The sequence below is a fragment of the Salvelinus sp. IW2-2015 genome, linkage group LG26 (assembly GCF_002910315.2).
Source record: "Salvelinus sp. IW2-2015 linkage group LG26, ASM291031v2, whole genome shotgun sequence".
NCBI classification, from domain to species: Eukaryota; Metazoa; Chordata; class Actinopteri; order Salmoniformes; family Salmonidae; genus Salvelinus; species Salvelinus sp. IW2-2015.
In genome coordinates, this window is record NC_036866.1 from 27,487,687 (window position 1) to 27,513,624 (window position 25,938).

Sequence of the window (25,938 nt, forward strand, 5' to 3'; positions counted from 1 at the left end):
ATTTGTTGTTGTGCCATATTCTTTCAATTTTTTAATAATGGATTTAATGGTGTGCCACGGGATGTTCAAAGTTTCAGATATTGTTTTATAGCCCAACCCTGATCTGCACTTCTCCACAACTTTGTCCCTGACCTGTTTGGAGAGCTCTTTGGTCTTCATGGTGCCGCTTGCTTTGTGGTGCCCCTTGCTTAGTGGTGTCCCTAGCTTAGTGGTGTTGCAGACTCTGGGGCCTTTCAGAACAGGTGTGTATATATAAGTATACTGAGATCATGTGACACTTAGTTAAATAAAGTCCACCTGTGTGCAATCTAATTATGTGGCTTCTGAAGGTAATTGATTGCACCATATCTTATTTAGGGGCTTCATAGCAAAGGGGGTGAATACATATGCAATCACCACTTTTCATTTTTTTTTTTAAATACACATTTTTTCATTTCAATTCAACAATTTGGACTATTTTGTACATGTCCATTACAAGCAATCCAATTAAAAATCAATTTAAATTACAGACGGAAATGCAGCAAAATAGTAAAAACACCAAGGGGGATGAATACTTTTGCAAGACACTATATGTAGTTAATTCTGGTTGTTAATCCAAGTTACCTTTATGGTATACAGCTCATACCTGCAAATCATAATATGCTGGTTTGTGAAGTGATTAGTAATTATATCAGAATCCAACCAGAGGGAGGATATCCAACAATTTGACTATTGTGTCACCCACAACCTGCATTCAGAATGACTGCTGTGGTGAAGACCTTGACAAGTAAGACTAACTAAATCATCTAAACTGGAACAACCATCTCAGTAGCGGGGCAATAATTCCAACCCCTTATAGATTGGATTAGTTTAGAAAAATAATGGGTTGGTTGGTAGCAGTGTGTTTCACTAGTATTTACCTGCTGTCTGAAAGGTGTGTCTCCTGAGTCCTTCTGACATTAAATCTGGCTGCTTTGTCTAATATTGACCGGTGTGCTGCTTTCTGTGTGTGTTCGTGTGTGTGTGTGATTGGACTTACTTGCGCACGTGTGGGTGTTCGTTACTGAGTCAGTGTGTTTGTGTGTAGGGTCAATAGCGTGTGGTGTGTTGCGTCAGCCCTCACACGTAGAGGCAGCAGGATGGAGTCACTCCTTCAGCATGCACCTCGGCCTGCTGGGATAGCGTCTGGATCCAAGGTTACCCACTACTGACCTCACAGAGAGGGAGAGGGTGCATGTGGGAAATTAGTATGTGTGTGTGTGTGTGCAGGTGTCTGTGTAAGCTAAAGTGTGTGTGTGTATCTTGTCCCTTCCCAGACTCTGCTGGCAGGGGTCGGGGCTTGTTGCCATGTTTCCTCCTGCTTTCTCTGGGGGGGGGTAAGATTTGTGATTGGTGGACCGTAATGAGTATGTGTCAGCCCAGTGGCCTACTGGGTAATAGTACAAGCTGTTGCTATTTATAATCCTCATAGAAATCAGTAAACAGAGCGAGAGAGAGAGAATATATATATATATATATATATATATATATATACAGTTGAAGTCGGAAGTTTACATACACCTTAGCCAAATACATTTAAACTCAGTTTTTCACAATTCCTGACATTTAATCCGAGTAAAAATTCCCTGTTTTAGGTCAGTTAGGATCACCACTTTTTTTTAAAGAATGTGTAATGACAGAGTAATAGTAGAGAGAATGATTTACTTTAGTTTGTATTTCTTTCATCACATTCCCAGTGGGTCAGAAGTTTACATACACTCAATTAGTATTTGGTAGCATTGCCTTTGAAATGTTTAACTTGGGTCAAACGTTTCAGGTAGCCTTCCACAAGCTTCCAATAAGTTGGGTGAATGTTGGCCCATTCCTCCTGACAGAGCTGGTGTAACTGAATCAGGTTTGTAGGCCTCCTTACTCACACACGCTTTTTCAGTTCTGCCCACACACTTCCGGACTGGGGACCGTCGCTGGAGGCCCCGGACTGGGGACCGTCGCTGGAGGCCCCGGACTGGGGACCGTCGCTGGAGGCCCCGGACTGGGGACCGTCGCTGGAGGCTCCGGACTGGGGACCGACGCTGGAGGCTTCATGCCATGGATCCTCACTGCAGGTTCCAAGCCATGGATCATTACTGGAGGCTCCGTGCCATGGATCATCACTGGAGGCTCCGTGCCATGGATCATCACTGGAGGCTCCGTAACATGGATCATCACTGGAGGCTCCGTGCCATGGATCATCACCGGAGGCTCCGTGCCATGGATCATCACTGGAGTCTCCGTGCCATGGATCATCACTGGATGCTTCGTGCCATGGATCATCACTGGAGGCTTCGTGCCATGGATCATCACTGGAGGGAGGAGACGTATAGGCAGCCTGGTGCGTGGGGCTGCCACAGGGCTCACCAGGCTGGGGAGACATACAGGAGGCCTGGTTCTGGGAGCAGGCACAGGATGAACCGGGCTGTGGGGGAGCACTGGAGATCTGGTGCTTATCCCTGGCACCGCTCCTCTTGGCTGAATGCCCACTTTAGCCCGGCACAGGCGGAGCGCAGGCATAGGACGCACTGAGCAGTCACAGCGCACCGGAGACACAGTGCGCAGAGACGGCGCAGGATACCCTGGGCCGAAACGGCGCACCGGAGACCAAGAGCGCTGAGCTGGCACAATCCGCCCTGGCTAGATGCGGAGAGATGGCTCCGAGCGCACCGGGCTGTGCACGCGCACTGGAGACACTGTGCACTTTACCGCATAACACGGTGCCTAACCAGTACCACGCTCCTTGCGGTAAGCACGGGGAGTTGGCTCAGGTCTATAACCTGACTCCGCCAATCTTCCCGTCTGCCCCCCCAAACAATTTTTGGGGGGGCTGCCTCTCGTGCCTGCTTCGATGACTTGCCTCCTCATACCGTCGCTGCTCCTCCTTTGCTGCCTTTAATTCCTCCTTTGGACAGCGATATTCCCCAGCCTGCCTCCAGGGTCCTTTACCGTCCAGGATTTCCTCCCAAGTCCATGAGTCCCCTTCTCCACGCTGCTTGGTCCTTTTTTGGTGGGTAATTCTGTCACGCTCGTCGAAATGATCGACCAAGGCGCAGCGTGGTGAGTGTACATTTTTGTTTATTTATAATGTCGCCAACAAAACAAGAAATAACAAACGAACGTAAAGCTACGTAGTGCTCGCAGGCCACTACACATAGACAACTACCCACAATCACAGGTGGGAAAAAGGGCTGCCTAAGTATGATCCCCAATCAGAGACAACGATAGACAGCTGCCTCTGATTGGGAACCACACTCGGCCAGAAACAAAGAAATAAAGAACATAGAATGCCCACCCAAATCACACCCTGACCAAACCAAATAGAGACATAAAAGGCTCTCTAAGGTCAGGGCGTGACAGAACTATGAACTCACTAATGGGCAGGAGCCATAGTCAGACTTCCCATTGCTGCCTCAGAAAATGTTAAACAAGCAATCCAATACAGAGAAATCTTTAGGATCACCCTCTTGAGCATCGATCATCTATACCAAACTTACAGGAACATGCTCCAGCAGTCTCTGAGTTTCTGCTGCGTTTTTTGCCAATATGCTGCCGACCTGAACCTTTTACATTTTGTATTGCTTGATATGAGCTTGATTTGGCTTGTTAGGCACAAGATAACCAATGTAATTGTCCAAGGTGTGACTAAAGTAAGAGACCCGAAGACTATAGTTGTAAAGTATTTCACAGAGAGATAGAGAGACACAGCCACTGTAGCCACCACATTAATTCAGATCACATCCCCACAATGCAAGATATGAATGTAATGTTTTTATAATGAAGGCCCCCTACACACTCATATGCACAAATACACACACACACACACACACACACCACACACACACACACACACACACACACACACACACACACACACACACACACACACACACCACACACACACACACACACACACACACACAACACACACACACACACACACACACACACACACACACACATCACATCACTCCCTTCTTCTCCACTACCACCTGTTCCATCCACCTGCCTCTCATAATCCTAATCAGTTGGATCAAAACCTCAAAACTGTTACTAACCATTAAAAAGATAAATGCAACAATTATAAAAATTCGACAAATGTGTGAAACACATAGAAGAAAAAATGAAGAAAAACATTTTCACATTATTATTTTTCACCACTTCCAGCTACATTGGTCTCCCATTCCAGGAGCAACCAGGATCAACCCCGCTCAGATCAGAGTAAACCAGCAGTGATGCAGGTACCATGTTGCTGAATGAATGTGCCAAATTCTTGCAACTAGAAAAAAGGCAGTGAAATCTAAGGTCAGGGCAACAAACCAAAGATAGGGAGAATTGCAGGAAAGAGGGAGCATTTTATTAATTGCGTTATCATTAAAGAAAATCAGGAAAAATGTTTTTTTTTGCTCTCACAAATAAAAAAATCTTGCAAAAATTTTTTCCGCTAACAATACTTTGGGTTTATGTTTGCTTTCAATATCATTATTTTGTTGCAATACTAAGAATTTTGTCTCGACTTCAGAAGCTTTCACTTGATAATAATGACACAAAATAACTCCCTCACTCGAAGATTGCATCATTATAATAACACTATGACTCTATTAAAGTGTTTATGGCAATCCTTCATCTAAATCATGAACAAAGTGTCGTTTCCCAACCACAGTTTCAGTAAAAGGTAGGTTTGGCGGAGACTACTTCTGGATCCAATACTGACCATCCATTGATATCAAAATAATAGTTTTAACCATGTTTCTTTTTTATTTCACCTTTATTAACCATAGCAGTTGAGAACAAAATCTCATCACTTCGACCTGGCCAAGATAAAGCAAAGCAGTGCGACACAAACAAAAACACAGAGTTACACATGGAATAAACAAACATACAGTCAATAATATGGTAGAAAAAGTTTATATACAGTGTGTGCAAATGAGGTAGGATAAGGGAGGTAAGGCAATAAATAGGCCATGGTGGCGAAGTAATTACAATATAGCAATTAAACACTGGAATGGTAGATGTGCAGAACATGAATGTGCAAGTAGAGATACTGTGGTGCAAAGGAGCAAGATAAATAAATAAATACAGTATGGTATGAGGATTAGGTAGTTGGATGGGCTATATTACAGATGGGCTATGTACAGGTGCAGTGATCTGTGAGCTGCTCTGACAGCTGGTGCTTAAAGCTAGTGATGGAGATATGAGTCTCTAGCTTCAGTGATTTTTGCAGTTCATTCCAGCCATTGGCAGCAGAGAACTGGAAGGAAAGGCGGCCAAAGGAAGAATTGGCTTTGGGGGTGACCAGTGAGATATACCTGCTGGAGCGCGTGCTACGAGTGGGTGCTGCTATGGTGACCAGTGAGCTGAGATAAGGTGGGGCTTTACCTAGCAGAGACTTGTAGATGACCTGGAGCCAGTGGGTTTGGCGGCGAGTATGAAACGAGGGCCAGCCAACGAGAGCGTAAAGGTCGCAGTGGTGGGTAGTATATGGGGCTTTGGTGACAAAATGGATGGCACTGTGATAGACTGCATCCAATTTGTTGAGTAGAGTGTTGGAGGCTATTTTGTAAATTACATCGCCAAAGTCGAGGATCGGTAGGATGGTCAGTTTTACGAGGGTATGTCTGGCAGCATGAGTGAAGTAGGCTTTGTTGCGAAATAGAAAGCCGATTCTAGATTTAATTTTGGATTGGAGATGCTTTATGTGAGTCTGGAAGGAGAGTTTACAGTCTAACCAGACACCTAGGTATTTGTAGTTGTCCACATATTCTAAGTCAGAATTGTCCAGAGTAGTGATGCTGGACAGGCGGGCAGGTGCGGGCAGCGATCGGTTGAATAGCATGCATTTAGTTTTACTTGCATGTAAGAGCAGTTGAAGGCCACGGAAAGAGAGTTTGTATGGCATTGAAGCTCGTCTGGAGGTTAGTTAATTAACACCGTGTCCAAAGAAGGGACAGAGGTATACAGAATGGTGTCGTCTGCATAGAGGTGGATCAGAGAATCACCAGCAGCAAGAGCGACATCATTGATGTATGCAGAGAAGAGAGTCGGCCCGAGAATTGAACCCTGTGGCACCTCCATAGAGACTGCCAGAGGTMCGGACAACAGGCCCTCCGATTTGACACACTGAACTCTATCAGAKAAGTAGTTGGTGAACCAGGCGAGGCAGTCATTTGAGAAACCAAGGCTGTTGAGTCTGCCGATAAGAATGTGATGATTGACAGAGTCGTAAGCCTTGGGCAGGTCGATGAATAAGGCTGCACAGTAATGTCTCTTATCGATGGCGGTTATGATATCGTTTAGGACCTTGAGCGTGGCTGAGGTTCACCCATGACCAGCTCTGAAACCAGATTGCATAGCGGAGAAGGTACGGTGGGATTCGAAATGGTCGGTGATCTGTTTATTAACTTCGCTTTCGAAGACCTTAGAAAGGCAGGGTAGGATAGATATAGCTCTGTAGCAGTCTGGGTCTAGAATGTCTCCCCTTTGAAGAGGGGGATGACCGCGGCAGCTATCCAATCTTTTGGAATCTCAGACGATACGAAAGAGAGATTGAACAGGCTAGTAATAGGGGTTGCAACAATTTCGGCAGATAATTTTAGAATGAGAGGGTCCAGATTGTCTAGCCTGGCTGATTTGTACGGGTCCAGATTTTGCAGTTCTTTCAGAACATCAGCTATCTGGATTTGGGTGAAGGAGAAATGGGGGAGGCAGTTGCTGTGGGGGGAGCAGGGATGTTGATCAGGGTAGCCAGGTGGAAAGCATGGCCAGCCGTAGAAAAATGCTTATTGAAATTTTCAATTATAGTGAATTTAATGGTGGTGACAGCRTTTCCTAGCCTCAGTGCAGTAGGCAGCTGGGAGGAGGTGCTCTTATTCTCCATGGACTTTACAGAGTCCCAGAACATTTTTGAGTTTGTGCTATCTTTTTCTATCTTTTTCTTCGCATATATTTTTTATATTTTTCTAAACCTCAACTTCAAAATACTCTCCTGCAACCCGCTTCACCCAATGTGGTGTGGATCTGTTTTTTCTAAAGTATTTTTATTTACACCGGAACCGGAATGCCCCAACCGAAGTTAGCCAGCTTACTAGCTACTAGCTAGTAGTCAACTAACCACTGCTAGCAGTCATCAGCTAACCTGAGTTGAGTTTGTGCTTGAAAATTTGCCTTAGCTTTCCTAACTGCCTGTGTATATTTTTTCCTTTCTTCCTTGAAAAGGTGCATATCACTGGGGCTATTCGATGCTAATGAAGAACGCCACAGGATGTTTTTGTGCTGGTCAAGTGCAGTCAGGTCTGGAGAGAACCAATGGCTATATCTGTTCCTGGTTAAAAAAAAATTTTTTTAAAGGGGAATGCTTATTTAAGATGGTGAGGAAGGCACTTTTAAAGAATAACCAGGCATCCTCTACTGACGGGATGAGGTCAATATCCTTCCAGGATACCCGGGCCAGGTTGATTAGAAAGGCCTGCTCGCTGAAGTGTTTTAGGGAACGTTTGACAGTGATGAGGGGTGGTCGTTTGACCGCATACCCATTACAGATGCAGGCAATGAGGCAGTGATCGCTGAGATCTTGGTTGAAAACAGCAGAGGTGTATTTGGAGGGCAAGTTGGTTAGGATGATATCTATGAGTGTGCCCGTGTTTACGGATTTGGGGTTGTACCTGGTGGGTTTATTGATCATTTGTGTGAGATTGAGAGCATCAAGTTTAGATTGTAGGATAGCCGGGGTGTTAAGCATGTCCCAGTTTAGGTCACCTAGCAGCATGAGCTCTGAAGATAGATGGGGGGCAATCAATTCACGTATGAGGCCAGGGCACAGCTGGGGGCAGAGGGTGGTCAGTAAACAAGCAACAACGGTGAGAGACTTGTTTCTGGAAAGGTGGATTTTTAAAAGTAGAAGCTCGAATTGTTTTGGTACAGACCTGGATAGTAAGACAGAACTCTGCAGGCTATCTCTGCAGTAGATTGCAACACCGCCCCCTTTGGTAGTTCTATCTTGACGGAAGATGTTGTAGTTAGGGATGGAAATTTCAGGTGGTTTTTGTGGTCTTCCTAAGCCATGATTCAGACACGGCTAGGCCATCCGGGTTGGCAGAGTGTGCTAAAGCAGTGAATAAACACACTTAGGGAGGAGGCTTCTAATGTTAACATGCATGAAACCAAGGCTATTACGGTTACAGAAGTCAATAAATAAGAGCACCTGGGGAGTAGGAGTGGAGCTAGGCACTGCAAGGCCTGGCTTAACCTCTACATCACCAGAGGAACAGAGGAGGAGTAGGATAAGGGTAAGGCTAAAGGCTAACAGAACTGGTCGTCTAGTACGTTTGGACAGAGTGTAAAAGGAGCAGGATTCTCTGCGCGATAGAATAGGTTCAAGGCATAATGTCCAGACAAAGGTATGGTAGGATGTGAGTACATTGGAGGTAAACCTAGGCATTGAGTAATGATGATTTTATATATTTTTTTGAAAAATATAAAAAAGTTATGCGAAGAAAAAGGTAGAAAAAGATATATACAAGGGACACGACAAGACGAAGGACAAAGACGACTGACTGCTACATCATCTTGGATTAAAAAAAAGCTAAGTTATACTGGGTTTGTTTACATTTACTTTGTTTGCAAACATTAGAGTAAATGTCGAGTTTTCTTACATGTGAAACTGCAAATTGGATTTTAACTTTCACATGTGGAATTGCAAGTTCACCTGTGAAAAACAATCACATGTACAAATCTAATTTGAAGTTTGATATTTACATGATATTGTTTTTCTTTATGAACTTACAATTCCACATGTTAAAGGGAGAGTTGGGCTCCTGAGTGGTGCACTGGTCTAAGGCACTGCATCTCAGTGCAAGATGTGTCACTATAGTCCCTGGTTCAAATCTAGGCTGCATCACATCTGGCCGTGATTGGGGAGTCCCATAGGGTGGTGCACAATTGGCCGGGGTAGGCCGTCATTGTAAATAAGAATTTGTTCTTAACTGACTTGCCTAGTTAAATAAAGGTTCAATAAAAAAACTTGCAATTCACATGTCAAAGTGAGATTTTTTTGTAAGGGCATACACACACACACACACATGCACACACACACACACACACACACACACACACATGCACAGAGGAGAGAGGGAAGGCTATCCATCAAAAAGGCATTAAGTGGCCCCTTGAGTTACATGAGAGGGAGGGAGAGAGAGAAAGAGGGAGAAACAGTGAGAAAGAGGGAGAGAGAGATTAAGAAAGAATGGAAGCAATTGGGGTAACGTTAGGCAACCAGTTGCCCAGACTGTGAATGACTATAATGACATAGATTGTGAGTGATATGACTGATATGTTGTATTCTTCATTTGGTTAGCCTCTTCCCTGGTGGTGTGGATGACTCAGCTCAGTCAGGGTTGGGATTACCTCTCTGATCGCTCAATTCACGCACGCACACACACACACACACACACACCAGAAACCAGGTGCCCTATGTACAGTCGTGGTCAAAAGTTTTGAGAATGACAAAAATATTTATTTTCACAAAGTCCCTCCGTTCCTTTGTGTTCTTCCCAGTCTCCTAGCAGCAGGTAGCCGAGGGTTTAAGAGGGTTGGGCCAGTAACCAAAAGGTTTCTGGATTAAATCCCTGAGCCAACTAGGGGAATCTGTCAATGTGCCCTTGATTAAGGCACTTAACCCTAATTGCTCCTGTAAATTGCTCAGGATAAGAGCCTCTGCGAAATGACTAAAATGTGAAGTGGAGAATGGTTTAGTTAGTCAGGTTTAAACGCTAGCCCCTTGACGCAGTCAGTCATTGCTTTGGGCAGTGAAATGGTATAATATTTGCCTGACTAATGGAAGAGGGAGACATGAGGGCGTATCTGAATGTTATTAATGAATGCTCTGTCTGAGGATTCAGTCTGCAGCTTTATCTCTTGCTAGAGGCACTCTCATCTGGAACTGTTTTGTTAAGATCTGTTTTGGGGTTAGCCAACTCCTGTCTATGTTCGTTCGTTGTAATGCCAATGTTGTTTGTGTGAAAGAAAGATGGATAGAGAAGAGAGATGTGTGCGGGTGTGTATGTCTAATTCCTGTGTACATATTGGTTTATCTGTGAATCGTTGACACAGTTCAGTGCTCTGCTTAGCTTGGTTCTCTTACACTGTATCCCTGTGTCTCTCATACTCATGCATATGACACACACACACACACACACACACACAACACAGACACAGCAGCAACACAACACACCACACAACACACACACACACACACACACACACACACACACACCCTGCTGTATTCAGATCTTTTATCTCTCCTCATGAACCACACGTTCTTCTTGCATGTGTTTGAGTGCAGTGCACACGTACTGTGGTTTTGTTCAATATGACACGCACAGACTGGATTCAAGCAGTCACATTAGTTATTATCCTATTTGAATTATTCTCATGTTTGTACATTACACTTTCTGTCTATATTGATCCATTTCTTGGTGTAATTGGGAATCATAATCTAAATCCAACTGTCTGTTTTTGTGTGTGTTTGTGTGTGTGTGTGTTTGTGTTGTGTGCATGTGTGTGCGTGTGTGTGTGTGTGTGGGTAGCCAACATCGTGCTGAATGAGTTGAACTGGACGGAGGACCCTGGAGGATGTGTTTAAGAAGAACAGAGAGGATGACCCTACTTGCTCTGGCAGGTGTTTGGTCAGTAGGCTACTGGACTGGCCCGATACTACCCAGGTTACACACACACGCACATGCACATTGAAGCTATATTATCGTTGTTTTATTGTGCGCCTGTAGCAACTGTATCCTAGTTTTTATTAATTTGTTTATATTGTATGCATATAAACAGAGTCAAAATTCCTACATGGATTTCTACCAGTATACACAAAGCATTAACCTAGATAGGAGCTATACAGAAGTCATTAGAAAAGGAAGTCAGTGATAGTTTCTGAACTCTACTGACTGCATCAGATGAAATATTTAATCAGCCTTACTACTGTTGCTGAGTTTATGAATGATAATGAGCTTTATACTGTAGCAAGGGTTGTTATCATGTATGTATTATGAAACAACACAACAACCTCCGTTACACTTCATCAAAGAGTCACAATGTAATTTCAGTGATCCTAACCCAGTTTCACAGTATTGTTGTTAACCCAGACTCTGTCTCTCTATCCAGCTCTCCATGGATGGATGCTCGGGACCCCAGTAAGATTGACCTATACGATGTACGCAGGAGGCCCTGGTAAGAAACCTCTCTTCTCTCTCTCTCTCTCTCTCTCTCTCTCTCTTCTTCTCTTCTCTCTTCTCTCTCTTCTTCTCTCTCATCTCTCTTCTTCTCTTCCTCTCTCTTTCTCTCTCCTCTCTCTCTCTCTCTCTCTCTCTCTCCTCTCCTCTCTCTCTCTCTCCTTCTTCTCTCTCTCTCTCTCTCTCTCTCTCTTCTCTTCTCTCTTCTCTCTTCTCTCTCTCTCTCTCTCTTCTCTCTCTCTCTCTTCTTCTCTTGCTGCTCCCTCCTCCTCTCCGTCCTCTAAGGCCTTCTGTCATCATTCTCTTCTTCAACACAACCAGACGAGGTTTCTATGTGCAGTCGTGGCCAAAAGTTTTGAGAATGACACAAATATACATTTTCACAAAGTCTGCTGTCTCAGTTTGTATGATGGCAATTTGCATATACTCCAGAATGTTATGAAGAGTGATCAGATGAATTGCAATTAATTGCAAAGTCCCTCTTTGCCATGTAAATTGGGGAGAAAAAACATTTCCACTGCATTTCAGCCCTGCCACAAAAGAACCAGCTGACATCATGTCAGTTATTCTCTCGTTAACACAGGTGTGAGTGTTGACGAGGACAAGGCTGGAGACACTCTGTCATGCTGATTGAGTTTGAATAACAGACTGGAAGCTTCAAAAGGAGGGTGGTGTCATTGTTCTTCCTCTGTCAACCATGGTTACCTGCAAGGAAACACGTGCCGTCATCATTGCTTTGCACAAAAAGGGCTTCACGGGCAAGGATATTGCTGCCAGTAAGATTGCACCTAAATCAACCATTTACCGGATCATCAAGAACTTCAAGGAGAGCGGTTCAATTGTTGTGAAGAAGGCTTCAGGGCACCCAAGAAAGTCCAGCAAGCGCCAGGACCGTCTCCTAAAGTTGATTCAGCTGCGGGATCAGGGCACCACCAGTACAGAGCTTGCTCAGGAATGGCAGCAGGCAGGTGTGAGTGCATCTGCACGCACAGTGAGGCAAAGCCTTTTGGAGGATGGCCTGGTGGCAGCAAAGAAGCCACTTCTCTCCAGGAAAAACATCAGGGACAGACTGATATTCTGCAAAAGGTACAGGGATTGGACTGCTGAGGACTGGGGTAAAGTCATTTTCTCTGATGAATCCCCATTCCGATTGTTTGGGGCATCCGGAAAAAAGCTTGTCCGGAGAAGACAAGTTGAGCGCTACCATCAGTCCTGTGTCATGCCAACAGTAAAGCATCCTGAGACCATTCATGTGTGGGGTTGCTTCTCAGCCAAGGGAGTGGGCTCACTCACAATTTTGCCTAAGAACACATCCATGAATAAAGAATGGTACCAACACATCCACCGAGAACAACTTCTCCCAACCATCCAGGAACAGTTTGGTGAAGAACAATGCCTTTACCAGCATGATGGAGCACCTTGCCATAAGGCAAACGTGATAACTAAGTGGCTTGGGGAACAAAACATCGATATTTTGGGTCCATGGCCAGGAAACTCCCCAGACCTTAATCCCATTGAGAACTTGTGGTCAATCCTCAAGAGGTGGATGGACAAACAAAACCCCCTAAATTCTGACAAACTCCAAGCATTGATTATGCAAGAATGGGCTGCCATCAGTCAGGATGTGACCCAGACGTTAATTGACAGCATGCCAGGGTGGATTGCAGAGGTCTTTAAAAAGACTTTAAAAAGACACTGCAAATATTGACTCTTTGCATCAACTTCACGTAATTGTCAATAAAAGCCTTTGAATCTAATGAAATGCTTGTTATTATACTTCATTACTCCATAGTAACATCTGACAAAAATATCTAAAGACACTGAAGCAGCAAACTTTGTGGAAATTATTATTTGTGTCAGTCTCAAAACTTTTTGCCTCAACTGTACATATAATATACTGTATGTCAATAAGAGTTCATAACCATTGTATGCACTGTGTTCATGGGCATCATATTTTGGTTTGTGTTATTATCATGGCAATTCACAGGTGATTTCAAATGTGTCATTACAAAACATGAATTACATAGTCGAACAAGAGAATGTGTTGTAACATCAGTAGCTCCACATGTGGAATAAACGTTCAGCAAGTGAATGTGTAATTAGATATTCCTTGCTCCAATTATCTAATAACTGATTCAGCAACAACCCTATTACTATGTCATTACATGGTAAAACCTATGTAACTACTATGTTGTTACAGTGTATTTACATAGAAATTGGGGCAACTTAATGTAAAGTGTTACCAAAACATTTTAACAATGTGATTTAACTGATTGAAGTTGGGAAAATAGATGGCAAAAGGCAGAATGGTGTTAAATTCCTGAACAGCTTGAAGATTAAACTATTTAACAGATTTAATAATGTAAATTAGGCCTACTGATTATTTCTCACTATCTACTTGCGAGCTGCTCATTGACAGCCCGCGAGCTACCGGACATGCAGTTTTCTGCTAATGAAGTCTGCGCTACAGCGAAGCCTAATCAGATCATGGCTCTTACAGGAAAAGTGAAATGATACAATGAATTTACTTGTGGTGCATGCAGCTCAATATATGTGTAACATCACCATTGGACCGACACCATTGGAATTGAAACAACGATACAAATGTAACAACAGCACAACAAAATAAATAAAAAATTATATTTTGCAAGTGCCTTTTGATTTAAAACACCAGTGGTGCAGCGAGTGCTTTCTATCTGCACTGAACCAAAACAATGGCTCGCTGGAGAGAAAAAACTTCAGTGGTCAAAACCATTCATCTTGAGGCGATGGGGGAGGGGTGCAAAATACAATCTGTTAGTTATTACTGTACATGATATATAAAATGGACATATCTATTTTAATACAGACTAGCTCAAAACATTGCTAAACATTGAAAATGACAAATTACCTAATGGATCATGATCATTTTCTGGTAAAACAGTGGGGTGCAAAAACAAATATTTGACCCGCTCTTTTGAAAGTCGGGGTGCAGCTGCTCCGTTTGCTCCATTGCTCAGGCGCCTACAACTGTGTTTATAACCTCTGTATGTATTGTGTTTATAACCTCTGTGTGTACTGTGAGTATACTTATAACCTCTGTATGTATGTGACGTGCGTGTTGGTGTGTGTAGGTACATTCAGGGAGCTGCCTCTCCCAAGGACATGCTGATCCTAGTGGACGCGTGAGTCACAACATGCATTACCGCATAGTAACACTATACCCTACTAACCCTACTAGCCCAACATACTAGCCCAACATAGTACAGTATACCAGAGTACCTCCCTCATGTATCTTGCAGTGTAGTTTTAGGTTTAATCATATAAATATAACTTCATCATTCTAATTCTTTGGGTTGAATCTAAAGGCCAGTTTACACCTGGTCTAACAAATATTAGACAATTATAGTGTCGCTGGTCAAAATGACATTTAATTTATACTACGGTGAATGTCTGTATACTGTCGCTGCGAATGTCAGTTTCCTTGTCGCACAGACATTAAAGAAGTTTAAGTCTCTGCGACTGTTGCAACGTCCGTTGTCGTGGTTACCGGACTGCCACAGCAACCAGACCAAATCCTCCTGTAACAAGATGATGCATGAGTTCTAAAATTCTCTGATAGAATGACCTACTTCTATTTCGTCACACTGTGTCAGTAAGCTATTTTCTGTAAGCTCGCCATTATCTTGTAAATAATTATGTTTTTGTGAGTTTATTTTCCTCTAATAATGACTAATAAGTAGCTTAAGTTAAGACAATTGTCAGCTATACTCTGGTCATTATTTGAACTGGATAGACAGCTAGCTAATGAGCTAGCTAGCAACATTTTAAAATATTGTTTAGAAAATAGTTTTTAGTTGCCTGGCTTGCTAGTTTGGCATTTACTTAATTAATTTTTAAACGGATGGGTTTATAACTAGAGAAAGTATGCTATTTGGAGCACCAGGCTACTGATGTCATGCAGCCTGTCGTTTTTGTGTGTATACTTTATCATAACGACAACGACAATAGAATGTTCATGATGTCACTATGACAATTGTCTACAGACATGTCGATAGACGGATTAAACTGCTTAAATGTCTATAGGAGTGGCAGTGTGTCTGGTCTGACTCTGAAGCTGATCAAGACCTCAGTCAGTGAGATGCTGGAGACTCTGTCTGATGATGACTATGTCAACGTAGTTTATGTAAGTATACATACATACAGAACCTTTAGAAAATATTCATACCCCTTGACTTATTCCACATTTTGTTGTGTTATAGCCTGAATTCAAAATAGATTAAAAAAAGAGTAATTGCTAGGCAACCATTTTCAGTATTTATACCCCTTGACTTATTCCACATGTTGTTGTGTTACAGCCTGAATTCAAAATGGATAACACAAAATGTAATTGCTAGACAACCATTTCCAGGTCTTGCAATTGATTTTAAAGTAGATTTAGTCAAATATTTAGATCTACCATACAGGAACATTCCCTGTCTTCTTGGTAAGCAACTCCATTGTAGATTTGGCCTTGTGTTTTAGGTTATTGACCTACTGAAATATGAATGAATCTCCCAGTGTCTGGTGGAAAGCAGACTTTTCTCTAGGGTCTTGCCTGTGCTTAGCTCCATTCCGTTTCTTTTTTATCCTGAAAAACTCCACAGTCCTTAACGATTACAAGCATACCCATAACATTATGCAGCCACTACTATGCTTGAAAATATGGAGAGTGGTACTCAGTAATGTGTTGCATTGTATTTGCCCCAAACATAACACTTTGTATTCAGGACAAAAAAGTGAATTGCTTTGCCAGATTATTTGCAGTATTACTTTAGTGCCTTGTTGCAAACACGATGCATGTTTTGGAATGTTTTAATATGTACAGGTTTCCTTATTTTCACTCTGTTTCATTTAGGTTAGTATTGTGGAGTAAATACAATGTTGTTGATCCATCCTCAGTTTTCTCCTATCACAGACAATAAACTCTGTAACTGTTTTGAAATCACCATTGGTGTCATGGTGAAATCCCTGAGCGGTTTTCTTCCTCTTCGGCAACTTAGTTAGGAAGGACGCCTGTGTCTTTGTGGTGACTGGGTGTATTGATACGCCATCCAAAGTGTAATTAATAACTTCACCATGCTCAAAGGGATATTCAACGTCTGCTTTTATATTTTTACCCATCTACCAATAGGTGTCCTTCTTTGAGAGGCATTGGAAAACCTCCCTGGTCTTTGTGGTTCAATCTGTGTTTGAAATTCACTACACGACTGAGGGACCTTACAGAAAATTGTATGTAGAGAGCTGAGGTAGTCATTATTAAATCACATGAAACACTATTATTGCAAACAGAGTGATTCCATGCAACTTACTATGTGACTTGTTAAGCACATTTTTACTCCTGAACTTATTTAGGTTTGCCATAACAAAAGAGGTTAAATACTTATGGACTCAAGACATTTCAGCTTAAAATGTTTAATGAATTTGTAAATATTTTGAAAAACATAAGTCCACTTTGACATTATGGGGTATTGTGTATAGGCCAATGACAAAAATGTAACTTTAATCCATTTTAAATGTAGGCTGTAACTCAACAAAATGTGGAAAAAGTCAAGGGGTGTAAATACTTTCTGAAGGAACTGTACATACAGAGGTAGGATCTTCATTTGATCACCCTGTTGCATGAGAGCTTTCCCATAACCATGTGTGTATCAGGAATCAAGGTAAGACCCAGGTGCAGACTGTGTAAAGCAACAATGTTTATTGTAACATCAGGGGCAGGCAAACGACAGGTCAAGGCAGGCAGGGGTCGATAATCCAGAGTAGGAGCAAAAGTATAGGACGGCAGGCAGGCTCAGGGACGGGCAGAGTAGTCAGGCGGGCGGGTACAGGATCAGGACAGGCAAGGGTCAAAAACCAGGAGGTCGAGAAAAAGCAAGGCAGGGAATAGACAGGAGCAGACAGGACGAACACTGGTAAGCTTGACAAACAAGACGAACTGGCACAGACAGACAGAAAACACAGGTATAAATACCCAGAGTGTAGTGTCTTAGCTCGTATTACTTATTTATATAATAAGAAAGACTCTGAATACAAGAAATTGAACTGGAGCTTCACATTTACTAAAACGAGTTAGTACCAGAATAACATAGAACAACTGCGCATGACCAATGGTGCTCCTTCTTAAAGGGGACATCAGTAATTAACAGAACATAACACAGAGGATAAGTGGGGAAGATGGGCGACACCTGGAGGGGGTGGAGTTGTATGCTTTTGATTCAAAGTAGGTTTGTTTTAGACTACCAAGAATCACTCTGTATGAACCTGATTTAGCCCACTGCAGTAAAAGGTTAAAGCTTGTAGTGTATTTTAGGTTTAAAAAGGCTTCCGAAGTTTGTAATTTCCACTTTCAGACTTGATTTTCCCTTACAAGAAATGTATTAATTTCTACCAAAATGTTGATTATCTATAATCCACATTTCCTGTTGAGAGAAAAGAGAGAGAGAGACAGAGAGAGAGAGAGAGAGAGAGAGATGGTTGAGAAATAATGAAATATAGATTTTCTGCCTCTCTTTAAAACAGGCCATTAATGATCTGCTCCATTTGGGGAGTGCGATTAAAACTGCCCAGGACCACTCCATGTATGGGCAAGGGATTGAACCCCCCACGATACCCAACAAGATCTCATAGTTTCCCTTTGAAGTTTGACGCATTATGGAAGAACATCTATTTTTGATATATTAATTCCGCGTGGTTACAGGGTTAATTGCGTGTGGTTCCAAAAGGGGTTTTCGGTTTTCCCCATAGGTAGAACCTTTTTTTCTCATAGTGTACCATAAAGTATTCTCACGGCTTGCAATAGCATTGTAAATTGCTGTAGTGCAGTGGTCTGAGCGGTGTGCTTTAGTGCTGAGTATTATGAGTTCATGCCCAGTGCTGGGCAATTTATTTTCTTTTGTTTTACATTTACATTTACATTTAAGTCATTTAGCAGACGCTCTTATCCAGAGCGACTTACAAATTGGAAAGTTCATACATATTCATCCTGGTCCCCCCGTGGGGAATGAACCCACAACCCTGGCGTTGCAAGCGCCATGCTCTACCAACTGAGCCACACGGGACCGTGTGGCTTCAAGCGATCCCCCCTTTAGGAACTCTTGCAGTTTTGATAAAGCTCTCTTTGGACATTGCACCATTTCCCTCTAGCTCTCTCAGAAGTCCTCTGACCAAAACTGGTTGTCATCACGTCTTGCAGTCAATTTTGCCTCAATGTTTCTCAGAATTGCAGCTGACTCCACAGCKCAGTGGTTCTGCCCTTCAAGCATCKTGATCGTGTCACTGAATACGGTCAAGTTTCCATGGACAAAGGCCAGCCAAAGTTCAGTCAGTGGATCTTYGAACATTGTTCRCAGRACAACAGGGCATTTGTCTTCAGAAAKAAWAAAGGATTTCAATGRCACATACMTTTTCAGCACTCTTTCTAGAGCAGGGAGCATGGACAGCCAGCGAACATTGCTGTGTCCTAAAATGTTATGGTACTCCTKGCCAACAAACTCACAAAAGCTCTTCAGTCTTTCTAYTCTGACGGTGAAAATATCTTTGTGACCAGGTACTCAACATCAAGGGGAATCATATCCAAAGCTGTTCTGGCCGTGTTATGAATGATGTGGGCAGGATAACCTAAGCCAATCACCTCCCTCTGCAGAGCATTTTTTACTTTGGTATGGACATTGACCCTCCCCAGCCTATTCAGTCCTCCAAAGTTGGTATTTGTGTTGTCGGCAGACAATGCCACGACTTTGTTTTGCAGGTTACATTTTTGGATGACCACCAGGACCTCAGCTGCAATCTCCTCTGCTGTTTCTGCTTTCAAATCAACAAATCAAGCAGTTTTGTTTCCACAGATGTGTTGCCACCATATATCTTACAATATCTGACTGCTATTGGCAGCAGCTTTACATGTCCATGATTGGACACATCAACGGACAGGGACACACATTCAACCTGGTCTAGGTCCTGTGTTACCAAAGTAGTTGCCCATGGTGCTAACACGTTACTTACTGTGGCGTCACATTTTGTCCTAGCACATGTAAACTTCGGCTCATAAAGCTTTCCCTCCTGCACAGCTAAATCATATTCTTCTTGGGAAGGCTCTACCTTCTTGATGAATGTGGTGACAGAGGGCATATCAACACGGGCAATCAGAGAGGCTTTATGTTTTTTTGTCTGTTGATGTTCTACCACTGCCGTTCTTCCCCCGGTTTCTTGGAAATACCTTTTAGTGAGCATCCAGGAAGGTAAATATACCGATGTTCTCAGGACCTTTTCAAACACACACCCTTCTCTTGTCCTGTGGGTGTTGTAACCTGACACTAAATAATTTATCTCTAATTTTACCCATACATCATTACCCATACATCATTAACAGCAGCCTAAGTACTAAACTGACATTTCAACACACACACGTCCCTTACATTGTCAGACCGATACAGATGTCTTTGTCTTATTGTGTATGTGTCCAGTTTTGTTTCTAGCCAGTTCAGTGTTGTTAGGTAGCCAGTTGCAGATAGGTGGTCCTGTGGTCTAAGTGAACAGGGAGGCTGTATAGACTGGGATTAGGGAGTAGAGATTAGCTCTCTGCTCAGTGTCATCTGCAATCCAACCACAACCCAGTCTGAGATATACCACCTATTGAAATGTTCACATTTACATGAATGTTCAGCATGCTCACTAAATTGTCTGATGCAATGGATAAGGCTGTGAAGTGTTTCTTAGCATGGGTTCTAGCATTAATGAATTAGACCCTGATGGAAGAGCAATGCTGTCTCATTTACACACCTCTCTCTCATCCCCTCCCTGTCTCCCTTTCTCCCTCTCACTTTCTATTTCTCTCCATCCCACCTTCCTTCTCACCCTCCTCTCCATTTAATAGATTAGGTGATAAAAGAGCACATTTTATTATGAGAGTGTGTGTAAGTGTGTGTGTGTGGTTTGATTTTACTATCATTGTGGGGACCAGAAGTCCTCACAAAAAAAACAAGATTCAGAGGAGTGGCGACATTTCACCAGTCCCCACAAAGAAAAATCGTTTTTTAGGCTTAGGGGTTAGATTTAAGGTTAGTGTTACAATTAGGGTTAGTGTTAGGGTATAGGTTTAGGGTTAGTGTTAGGGTATAGGTTAGGGTTAGTGTTAGGGTATAGGTTTAGGGTTATGAGTTAGGGTATAGGTTTAGGGTTAGTGTTAGGGTATAGGTTTAGGGTTAGTGTTAGGGTATAGGTTAGGGTTAGTGTTAGGGTATAGGTTTAGGGTTATGAGTTAGGGTGTTATGACGTGAACTGGAGGCGAAGTCAGTTGCAGGAGAGCAGAGTATAGTTAACAGGCGCACATTTATTTTCCGTTCCAAAACGAGAGCACTACAATAATCAAACAGGCTCAAAACACGGAACATAAATAAAAGTCAAGCGCATAAATCAAACACCACATAACATGAAACAATTACACACAAAGACATGATGGGAAACAGAGGGTTAAATACAAGTAGATTGATTGGGGAAATGAAAACCAGGTGTGTATGGAACAAGACAAATGGACATATGAAAAATGGAGCGGCGATGGCTAGAAAGCCGGTGACGTCGATCGCCGAACGCCGCCCGAACAATGAGAGGAGCTGACTTCGGCGGAAGTCGTGACATAGGGTTAGGTTTAGTTTCAGGGTTAGGGTTTTGGGATTAAGGTTGGGTTAAGGGTTAGGTTTAGGGTTAAGGAAAATAGGATTTTGAATGGGAATATTATTTTTTGGAACCTACAAGTATAGTAAAACATACTTGTGTGTGCATGTGTGTCCATCCTGGCTTCTAAGCTTAGTCTTCAGGTCAGGTAGAAGCCTTCAAATTATTCTTCCAAGTGGAGTCCGTCACTCAGTTATAAATATCAAGCTTGTCACACAGACGCAGATATGCACGCACACACACCTAGCCAGATTCTGCTTGTCTCCATGGATGCATGTATATCTGCTCTCGCCATTGGCTGATTAACAGTGGCACATTGCTTGGTACAGATCAATGGGTTGCAGCACTGTTTAGAAAGACAGTACAGCCAACTTTTGGCCCAGCCTCTCTGCATCATATAATTACTATGATCACAACATTGTCAGTGTTTTGTCTGTCTTGTAGCTGTAGGTACAATAGGTCTGTGCATGTTTCAGAGCACTGTTGACTTGGCTGCCAAGGTGTGTGTGTGCGGGGGGAAGGGGGTGGTACCTAGTCAATTGCACAACTGAATGCATTCAACTAATATGTGTTTTCCGCATTTAACCCAACCCCTCTGAATCAGAGAGGTACTGCCTTAATCCATAAGAGTCTAAGCCGGGGGAGGGGTGAGGGTACTACTAACCTATATGGAATTGTTTTAAGGTCATACCAAGGATATTTTTCTATTTGATTAGGAATTTTAAGACCCCTTAAAGTACCCCAAAAATATATTTAAAAACATATTTGATGAAAAAATATTTTTGGCCTTACTGCTATTAGCCCATACAAACACATTGAATAACAGATTCACTGCATGGAACAAAAGAGAGTCCCCAGAAAATCTACAGAAAGTTTGTTCTGAAGTGCCTGTCCAATATATGAGACATAAGAAAGACACCTTATTTTTGTCACTAAACAGTACAGATACAGTACCAGTCAAACGTTTGGACACACCTACTAATTCCAGGGTTTTTCTTTATTTTTACTATGTTCTACATTGTAGAATAATGGTGAAGACATCAAAACTATGAAATAACACATATGGAATCCTGTAGTAACCAAAAAAGTGTAAAACAAATCAAAATATATTTTAGATTTGATATTCTTCAAATAGCCAACCGTTGCCTTTATGACAGCTTTGCACACTCTTGGCATTCTCTCAATCAGCTTCTTGAGGAATGCTTTTCCAAAAGTCTTGAAGGAGTTCCCACAAATGCTGAGCACTTGTTGGCTGCTTTTCCTTCACTCTGCGGTCCAAATCATACCAAACCATCACAGTTTGGTTGAGGTCAGGTGATTGTGGAGGCTAGGTCATCTGATATCTTTTTTTACATTTAACCTTTATTTAACAAGGCAAGTCAGTTAAGAACAAATTCTTATTTACAATGATGGCCTACCCCAGATGACGCTGGGCCAATTGTGTGCCGCTTTATGGGACTGCCGGTCAAGGCCGGATGTGATACAGCCTGGATACGAAACAGGGACTATAGTGACGCCACTTGCACTGAGATGCAGGGCCTCAGACCGCTGCGCCACTCGGGAGCTCTGATGCAGCGCTCCATCACTTCCCTTCTTGGTCAAGTAGCCCATACACAGCCTGGAGGTGTGTTGGGTCATTGTCCTGTTGAAAAACAAATGATAGTCCTACTAAGCGCAAACCAGATGGGATGGCGTATCGCTGCAGAATGCTGTGGTAGCCATGCTGGTTAAGTGTGCCTTGAATTCTAAATAAATCACAGACAGTGTGGGGGTGCTTTGCTGGTTGCATTATCACACCTCCTTCTCCATGCTTCACGGTGGGAACCATACATGCAGAGATTGTCACTCTGTTATAAAGGATTTGGAGACAGGCGCAGGAATACATCATCTGGGTTTTTAATACACCCAAAACAAACACGTATACAAAACACTGGGATGTTCCCAAACAAAAGAGTGAGGGTAAACCTCGTAGAACGACACGGCACGAGACCCGTAATAAACAATGCACAAAACACGCAGCACATGCTGAAACAACACATAGGTATTCACACGACCAACGGACATGGGAACAATAACCGACAGCCCAATGTGGAAACAAAGGGCAGATTTATACAAACACAATCAGTGAGGAATTGGAACCAGGTGTGCGTAATGACACAGTTCAGTGCAGCCTAGAAGGCCGGTGATGTCGACCTCCAGAACTGGTGAACAGAATGAGCAGCAGTACCGAGGGGATCTGCTCTGCGTCTCACTACAACATGGTGGTTGGAACCAAAATTCTCAAATTTGGACTCATCAGACCAAAGGACAGATTTCCACCAGTCTAATGTCCATTGCTCGTGTCTCTTGGTCTTCGCAAGTGTTTTCTTCTTATTGTTGTCCTTTAGTAGTGGTTTCTTTGCATCAATTCGACCATGAAGGCCTGATTCACGCAGTCTCCTCTGAACAGTTGATGTTGAGATGTGTCTGCTAATTGAACTCTGTGTAATATTTATTTGGGCTGCAATTTCTGAGGCTGGTAAATCTAATGAACTTTTCCTCTGCAGCAGAGGTAACTCTGGGTCTTCCTTTCCTGTGGCGGTCCTCATGAGAGCTAGTGTCATCATAGCGTTTGATAGTTTTTGCGAGTGCACTAAAGGAACTTTCAAAGTTCTAGAAATTTTTCGCATTAACTGACTTTCATGTCTTAAAGTCATGATGGACTGTCATTTTTCTTTGCTTATTTGAGCTGTTCTTGCCATAATATGGACTTGGTCTTTTACAAATAGTGCTATCTTCTGTATACCACCCCTACCTTGTCACAACACAACTGATTGGCTGAAATACATTAAGAAGGAAAGAAATTCCACATATTAACTTTTAACAAGACGCACCTGTTAATTGAAATGCATTCCAGGTGACTGCCTTATGAAGCTGGTTGAGCGAATGCCAAGATTGTGCAAAGCTGTCATGAAGGCAAAGGGTGTCTACTTTGAATAATCTCAAATATAAAATATATTTTGATTTGTTTAACACTTTTTTGGGTTACTACACGATTCCATATGTCTCATTTAATAGTTTTGATGTCTTCACTATTATTCTACAATGCAGAAAATAGTAAAAATAAATAAAAAACACTGAATGAGTAGGTGTGTCCAAACTTTTGGCTGGTACTGTATACAGTGCATTGGGAAAGTATTCAGATCCATTGAGCTTTACCACTGTCTGTTACGTTACAGCCTTATTCTAAAATGGATTAAATAAATAAAAATCGTCATCAATCTACACACAATACCACATAATGACAAAGTGAAAACAGGGTTTTAGAAATGTATATTAAATATAAAAAAGTTGAAATACCTTATTTCCATAAGTATTCAGACCTTTTGCTATGAGACTCGACATTGAATTCAGGTGCATCCTGTTTCCATTGATCATCCGTGAGATGTTTCTACAACGTGATTGGAGTTCACCTGTGGTAAATTTAATTGATTGGACATGTTTTAGAAAGGCACAGACCTGTCTATATAAGGTCCCACAGTTGACAGTGCATGTGAGAGCAAAAACCAAGTCATGAGTTGGAAGGAATTTAAATAAATCAAATCAAATCAAAGTTTATTTATCACGTGCGCTGAAAAAAACAGGTGTAGATCTGACAGTGAAATGCTTACTTACAGGCTCTAACCAATAGTGCAAAAAAGGTATTAGGTGAACAATAGGTAAGTAAAGAAATAAAAACAACAGTAAAAAGACAGTGAAAAACAGTGGCGAGGCTATATACAGTAGTGAGGCTATAAAAGTAGAGAGGCTACATACAGACACTGGTTAGTCAGGCTGACTGCGGTAGTATGTACATGTAGATATGGTTAAAGTGACTATGCATATATGATGGACATAGTAGCGTAAAAGAGGGGTTGGTGGGTGGTGGGTGGCGGGACACAATGCAGATAGTTCGGTTAGCCAATGTGCGGGAGCACTGGTTGGTCGGGCCTATTGAGGTAGTATGTACATGATAGTATAGTTAAAGTGACTATGCATATATGATAAACAGAGAGTAGCATCACCGTAAAAAGACGGGTTGAGGGGGGGGGGTTGTGGGGGGCACACAATGCAAATAGTCCGGGTAGCCATTTGATTACCTGTTCAGGAGTCTTATGGCTTGGGGGTAAAAACTGTTGAGAAGCTTTTTTGTCCTAGACTTGGCACTCCGGTACCGCTTGCCATGCGATAGTAGAGAGAACAGTCTATAACTGGGGTGGCTGGGGTCTTTGACAATTTTTAGGGCCTTCCTCTGACACTGCCTGGTGTAGAGGTCCTGGATGGCAGGCAGCTTAGCCCCAGTGATGAACTGGGCCGTACGCACTACCCTCTGTAGTGCCTTGTGGTCAGAGGCCGAGAAATTGCCATACCAGGCAGTGATGCAACCAGTCAGAATGCTCCGAGACAGGATTGTGTCGAGGCACAGATCTGGGGAAGGGTACCAACAAAGTCTGCAGCGTTGAAGGTCCCAAAGAACACAGTGGACTCCATCATTCTTAAATGGAAGAAGTTTAGAACCACAAAGACTCTTCCTAGAGTTGGTCTAGGTCAGGGAGGTGACCCCAAGAATCTAATGGTCACTCTGACAGAGATCCAGAGTTCCTCTGTGGAGATGGAAAAACCTTCCAGAAGGACAACCATCTCTGCAGCACTCCACCTATCAGGCGTTTAAGGTAGATTGGCCAGACAGAACTCACTCCTCAGTAAAGGGCAGATGACAGCCCGTTTGGAGTTTGCCAAAAGGCACCTTAAGACTCTCAGACCATGAGAAACAACATTCTCTGGTCAGATGAAACCAAGATTGAACTCTTTGACCTGAATTCAAAGTGTCATGTCTGGAGGAAATCTGGCACCATCCCTACGGTGAAAACATTACCACATCATCATGCTGTGGAAATGTTTTTTGGAGGCAGGGACTGGGAGACTAGTCAGGATCGAAGGAAAGATGAACGGAGCAAAGTACACAGCCTAGACAACGCAGTAGTGGGTTCGG

The 25,938-nt window shown here is 42.7% G+C and overlaps 1 protein-coding gene across 1 annotated transcript in view; it reads left to right on the plus strand.

Annotated features, from left to right (window-relative positions):
* LOC111953063 (voltage-dependent calcium channel subunit alpha-2/delta-1-like) overlaps window positions 1-25,938 on the plus strand; it is a 123,105-nt gene that overhangs the window by 32,856 nt on the left and 64,311 nt on the right. Inside the window, 6 exon segments of the mRNA XM_070435223.1 lie at window positions 10,593-10,627; window positions 10,629-10,668; window positions 10,671-10,727; window positions 11,154-11,238; window positions 14,354-14,404; window positions 15,306-15,405. Of these exon segments, the coding sequence (XP_070291324.1) occupies window positions 10,593-10,627; window positions 10,629-10,668; window positions 10,671-10,727; window positions 11,154-11,238; window positions 14,354-14,404; window positions 15,306-15,405 (368 nt within the window).